Here is a 6,902-nt window from a genome sequence, read left to right as displayed (position 1 = left end):
TGATGCTCTCACCTGCCCCAGCAACCTCTCCAGGTGATGCTGTAGGCCTCAGAACTGAGGCGTCAGCCTGCTTATGTCAATAAATACCAAGGTCTTTCCTGTTTTTCAAATATAATGAAAGGACCCCATGTGATGCAACTTTCAGGAAACCAGAGCTGGGATAAGGATTCTAAAAATGGGTTCCACAAGCAATCCTAATGATCATAATGATGGATTGAGATACCTGACAATCCAGAATTGTTTCTTTTCCCAAACTCTTAGAAATATTCCACCTAAGTGCAGGCCCTAGAATTCACTTCCATTTGCTTCTAAGTTTTGTCTGGAGATCTGGGATCATAGGGAAAAAAAACTTTATTATGTTTTTGGGGAAACTACTAGAAGTTGGGAATTGTGTTGTTCATGATGCTACACAGCAGCAATAAGCAATTGAAAGAACTTTCTTATTTTTATTTTCTATTTTTTCCCCAGTCATGTGGCTTGAACTCTGTGCCTGGGTGCTATCTCTGAGCTCCATTTTCTTGAGGCTAGTGCTCTACCACTTGAGACACAACACCACTTCCAACCTTTTATGTGATGAACTGAAGATAAGAGTCTTACAGAATTTCCTGCTCTGGCTGGCTTTGAACCATGATCCTCAGATCTCAGCTTCCTGTGTAGCTATGATTACAGGTGTGAGGCTCCAGTGCTCAGCAAAAGATTATTTGTTTGCTTGCTTGCTTGTTTGTTTAATTTGCTGGTCCTGAGGCTTGAACTCTTGGCCTGAGTACTGTCCTAGAGTTCCTTTTATCAGGGCTATCAGTCTACCACTTGAGTCATATCAAAACCCCAGAAAGAACTTTCTTAATAAATACCACAATGTATAAAAATGGAAAACATATAACTTAGTTTAAAAATTATTTTCCTGGGCTGGGAATGTGGTTTAGTGGTAGAGTGCTTGCCTCATATTCGTTTGATTCCTCAATATGACATACACAGAAAAAGCCAGAAGTGGCACTGTGGCTCAAGTGGGAGAATGCTAGCCTTGAGCAAAAGAAACTCAGGGACAATGCCCAGACCATGAGTTCAAGCCACAGGACTGCCAAAAAAAATTATTTTCCTGATGTTTGACAATGACTCAATCCTGGATTCCTAGCTACACAGGAGGTTGAAATCTGAGGATGAAGGTTTGAAGCAAGCTGGGCAAGAAAGCCTGTGACACACTCATTTCCAAATAATTACTAAAAACTCAGAAGTGGCGATTGGCTAAAAGGGTAGAGTGCTAGACTTGAGCAAAAATGAAGATCAGAGACAGCATCCAGACCCTGAGTTCACACCCTAGTACTGGCACAAATACATGTGCGTATACCCACACACACACACACACACACACACATACACACACATACACACACACACACACACACACACACATACTTATTTGCCTACTGATATTCAGAAACATTTACATTTGATGCAGTCCCATGTGCATGGGTTCAATTCCTCAGCATCACAATCGCAAAAAGGAAAAAACCAGAAGTGATGCTGTGGCTCAAGTGGTAGAGTGCTAGCCTTGAGCTGAAGAGCTGAGGGAAAACACCCAGGCCCAGAGTTCAGGCCCCCTGACCATACCCCCCCCCCAAAAAAAGACAGTATTCATCTCCAACTGTGAGTAGTACTATCAAATGGCACAAAGGTGACAACATGTGAGAGGTTTCTGATTAGGAGAATGTGCAGTCTATTTAGATTCTAGGGATAGAAGACATATAAAATTTCCGTGGTAGCAAATTTGTGAGCCATTATTGAGGAACTAGAGTGAAATTTGGCCAATATCAAGAAATCTAAAAACAACAGATGCTGGAGGGGATGTGGCCAAAAGAGAGCATTACTACACTGTTGATGGGAGTGAAAACTTGTTCAACCACTCTGGAAAACAGTATGGAGTTTGCTCCAAATACTCCACATAGAGCTCCCCAATAAGCCAGTAATCACACTTTTAGGTATTTGCCCAAACAAGCACAAACAAGGCCATACTAAAGCAACCAGCACAACTATGTTTATCACAGCACAATTTACCATAGCTAAGATATGGAACCAACCCAGATGTCCCTCAGTAGATGAATGGATCAAGAAAATGTGATATATATATATATATATATATATATATATATATATATATATATACACACAATGGAGTTCTGTGCTTCCATCAGAAATAATGACCTTGCCCCATTTATAAGGAAATGAAAAGACTTGGGAAAAATCATATTAAGTGAAGTAAAACAGGCCCAAAGAAACCTAGCTCCATGGTTTCTCCCACTTGTGATAATTAGTGTATGTCTCAGATAGTCCTAGAAGAGAATCACAATAGCTCAATAATTATGTACATAGGATGCTAAGTGAGGCTGGGCAGGTGGCTCAGTGGTAGAGTGCTTCCCTTGCATGCATGAAGTTCGATTCCTCAGCACCACATAAGCAGAAAAAGCCGGAAGTGGCACTGTGGCTCAAGTGTTAGAGTGGTAGCCTTGAGCTGAAGAGCTGAGGGACAGTGCCCAGGCCCAGAGTTCAGGCCTCATGGCCGACAAAACAAGAACAACAAAAAAGATGATCCTAAGTGAAATGTACTCCATGATATGGAAACAAGGGGTTTTTCTTTGTTGTTGTTTTGGTTCTTAATATACTATGTGAAGTTATTTCTTTTTCTGGCATTTTTCTCTTTTTCCCCCTATGGTTTGATTTTGGTACCGTGTATCATATATGCATTTATCTGAATTAGCCAAGGAGCAGGGAGCAACAAAATGGTGAGATAAAGGACAAAAGGTGAACCAACACAACAGCAATATTCACAAGACAACAGGGGATATGGGGAGGAGTGAAAGTGGGAGAAAAACTAGAGAGGGAGTGACAATGTTTGACAAGAAGTGCACTCACTACCTTGCATATATAACTGTAACCCCTCTGTACATCACCTTGACAAAAAAATTAAATTTAAAAATAACTTGCTTCAACTTACATGGTAATGGTCATAACTAAAATTACCACAAAATACTTTTCAATAGGTTCAGTATGTTTCATATTGTCCTTTAAAGAAATTAAACAGCTTGACATCTGTGCCTCATGCTTGTAATTCTAGCTACTCAGTAGGCTGAGATCTAAGGAGTACAATTTGAAGCCAGCCCAGACAGTTAAGTCCATGAGATTCGTATTTCCAATTAATCATGCAAAATCTAGCAATGGACCTGTGGCTCAAGTGGTATAGCAGAGTGGTAGCCTTGAGCACAAAATTTGAGGGACAGTATTCAGGTCTTGAGTTCATGTTCCTACACACATACACACAGAAATGAAACATTTTAATTTTAGTCAGGTGTCGATGGCTAATACCTGTCATCCTAACTACTCATGAGTGTGAGGTCTTAGAATGGCTCTTCAAAGACAGCCTGCACAAGAAATTTCATGAGATTCTTTTTTTCTAATTAACCACCAAAAAACCAGAAACAGAAATGTGGCTCATGTGGTAGAGGATTACCTTGAGAGAAAAAGCTAAGAGACAGAATCCAGACCCTGTGTTCAAGCCCCAAGTACAAAAACTAAATGAAAATCAAAGAAAGAAAGAACTGAAATAGGAAAGAAAAGAAGAACAAAAGAAAGAGAGTGAGAGTGAGATAGATAAAAGCAGGAGGGAGAGATGAAAAAGGAAGAAAGAAAAAAGAAAGAAAGAAAGAAAGAGAGAGAGAGAAGGGAGAGAAGGGAGGGATGAAGGGAGAGAAGGAAGGAGGGAAGGAAAGAAGGAAGGAAGGAAGGAAAGAAGGAAGGAAAGGAAAGGAAGGAAGGAAGGACAGAAGGAATGAAGAAAGAAAGATAGAAAGAAAGAAAGGAAGAAAGAAAGAAAGAAAGAAAGAAAGAAAGAAAGAAAGAAAGAAAAAGAAAGAAAGAAAGAAAAGAAAGAAAGAGAAAGAAAGACAGAAAGACAAAGGAAGAAATATAATAATTTTCAAAGTATAAGCACTTGGTAAAAAGAACACAAGATGATTTTTTTCCAGTAAGAATTATTGAGTGAATTAAAGATCTAAAAAGACACAAGACTATGGTCCAATATATTTTTGAAATATGCTGTTATACCAGTTGCTTCTGGGCATTATACATTTTGAAAATAATCTTAAAAATGTCTTCTACAGTCAAAAGATCACCAGTGAGAAACATATGCTCTGCAGACAAATTTATATTTCTTTGAATGGTCTGGGACATCTGTGGAGGTAAGGCCTGTGATGAGAGAGGAGCCAATCCTGCAGCAGAGCCCGCCCTCCCACCCTGCTGATTTGCATGTGCCCATAGCTCAGCCTACTGCCCAGAACAGTGGACTGCTCTTAAAGGTTGTTTACACCTTGTGTGGAAGTCAGTCCCAGTCAGCACACAGCATGGACATGAGGGTCCCTGCTCAGATCCTGGGGCTCCTCCTGCTCTGGCTCCCAGGTAAGGAAGGGCAGTACTGGGATTAACTCAGCTTTGTGCATCAGGGCTGTGGCACGTCAGGAAATTCCTCTTTTAACATGATTATCAAGATAGATATTTGTGTTTATGTTTCCACTGCCAGGTGCCAAATGTGACATCCAGATGACCCAGACTCCATCCTCCCTGTCTGCATCTCCAGGAAACACAGTCACCATCAATTGCAGGGCCAGTCAGGGCATTAGCAGTTGGTTAGCCTGGTTTCAGCAGAAACCAGGGAAAGCTCCTAAGCGGCTGATATATAGAGCATCCAATTTAGAATCAGGTGTCCCATCCAGGTTCAGTGGCAGTGGATCTGGGACAGATTACTCTCTTACTATCAGCAGCCTGCAGCCTGAAGATTTTGCCACTTATTACTGTATGCAGTATGATGTGTTTCCTCCCACAGTGATACAAGTCATAGCATAAACCTCCCAAGGAACCAGAAGTGAGAGGCTGGGCTGCCCCAGCTGCTCCTCCTTGTGCCTCCAACTGTTGACAGCGTTTCTCAGATGCAACTAGATTCTGAAGGTCATTTGAAGATGTTGGTCAAAGTAGCTTGGCAGAATTCTCTCTACTCTAACTCTCTGCAGCAGTATAAACATGCTAATGCCTCACCTGATGCAATAGATGACACAACTCACAGCATGGGAGGAGTCTGCAAGAGCATTAATTGGGGTTCATTTGGAAAGTGGAGACACGCTAGTTAATCCAAGCAGAAATAAATTGTAAGAAATAAATTAATTTACTTTTTAGTCCTCAAAATATTTGTACAGATTTCTTCTTCAATTCTCAATTTAATTTTTTATTTCTTGTTTTATAGCATTTGGAGGAGGACATCCTGTATAATTTTGTAAGTGAGGAAGTGATAGTAACCTTTCAGCATTTAATATCACTGATAAGAAATAATGTGAAATATTTCACCACTGAGTATAATATTTGTCATAGATTTTTACGTATGCTTTAAACCACTAAAGAATTTTCCCATTAGTTCTGTCTTCCTTAGACATGAGTAGCTTTTGAATTATCATGAATAGCTGTTGACTTTTAGAAATATTCTCAACTACTGTACTAATATTACCTTGTTTCTAATCTTGATAGAGTGGTGAATTATATGGCTTAACAGATTATTTTAAAATCACATATTTTGAAAATGGCTTTCCATTTGTGTAGTATATTTAACTTGCTCAAAAATGGAGTCTTTGAGAGAAGGAGGAGGAGGTAAACATGGAGGAAGAAGTGGAGGAGGAGAATAAGATGAATTTCTCCTTTAATATGACAAATTTGAACAATGTGAGGAAGAGAAAAGATGAAGTTCTTTTCATCTATAGTCACAAAGATAGGGTATAAAGATAATTGTGGAATTTAAATGATATTAATAAAGTTTTATGAAGGTGAATATAACAGATGGAAAGAAATGATGACCTGAGCCACCGACAAGATGGGAAGTGCTGCTCCAACTCCACATGGAGATGACCTTGGAGAAAGCATGGCCATTGTGGTCCACAATGCTGCAAGAACAAGATTTGTTGATGCACAGCTATCCCATTTGGGGAAATGATATAATTTATCCTAACCTCAAACATAACTGTACAAGGCAAAACTCAAATGAGATGAGTGGAAAGTGTCTTTTTCCCCACTTCCTATGGTACCCCTGTCTTGTCAGTTACAATGGAAAATGTTTAATTTTCCATGGAATAAATGGAAGCATACCTTTATTATATTTGAAAAATAAAACATTTTCAGGGTTAAATGTTTTATCCTCATTTATTTGCAATCTCCCAACACCCTCTTAATTGTGAAAGAGGAACTGTAACCTCAAAAACCATGAACAAAAATAGGACTTTGTTTTCATAACTGGTGTTTAGTCATCTTAACAGAAGCTAAGAAGAACAGTGAAGTAACCACAATAACTATTACCTTTTATTTTTCTTTCTCTTTCTCTTTATTTATTTTATTATCTGTCAGTAGTTGTATAAGGGAGTTTATAAACTTAGCATGTAAGTTTATCGGTACGTTTTGATCAATGTCACCCATTTCATAATTCTCCCTATCTCACTCCACTCATCCTCTCAATTCACTGTTTCATTTTGATTCTTATTTTCCAATACATTTTTTCTCACAAATTTCTTTTATACTTACATCTGTTAGGGCTGGTTCCTGTGGCTTGTGACACCTGATTCACACATCAGCTATATTCAAGATAATACAATTCAGTGATCAGAATATTCCAGAATCCACCAGCATAACGACCATGAATAGGGAATAGGAATCTTCTCAAAGATTCATCCCACACCAATTGATGACAGTCACCAAGAAATACATGGATAATTCTTCATGAAGATTCACTAACATCTCTTAGGTTTATGCTCCTCTTGGCCCTCTGCCGTCTGCATTGAAAAAAAATTTACTAGTGCAAGAGTTAAGCAGTGTAGTCCCCA

The 6,902-nt window shown here is 39.1% G+C and overlaps 1 gene segment (V, D, J or C); it reads left to right on the top strand.

Moving 5' to 3' along the window:
• Positions 1-4,338: 4,338 nt before the first annotated feature.
• On the top strand, positions 4,339-6,091 carry LOC122116676. The segment is given in 2 exon segments: positions 4,339-4,446; positions 4,568-6,091. Coding segments are annotated over 2 exon segments (378 nt in total).
• The last annotated feature ends 811 nt before the right edge of the window (positions 6,092-6,902 follow it).

The sequence above is a fragment of the Dipodomys spectabilis genome, unplaced genomic scaffold (assembly GCF_019054845.1).
Source record: "Dipodomys spectabilis isolate Male_0828 unplaced genomic scaffold, ASM1905484v1 ptg000137l, whole genome shotgun sequence".
Classification (NCBI taxonomy): domain Eukaryota; kingdom Metazoa; phylum Chordata; class Mammalia; order Rodentia; family Heteromyidae; genus Dipodomys; species Dipodomys spectabilis.
The sequence above is the reverse complement of the archived record's forward strand: the minus strand, read 5'-3'. Positions and strand labels throughout refer to the sequence as shown.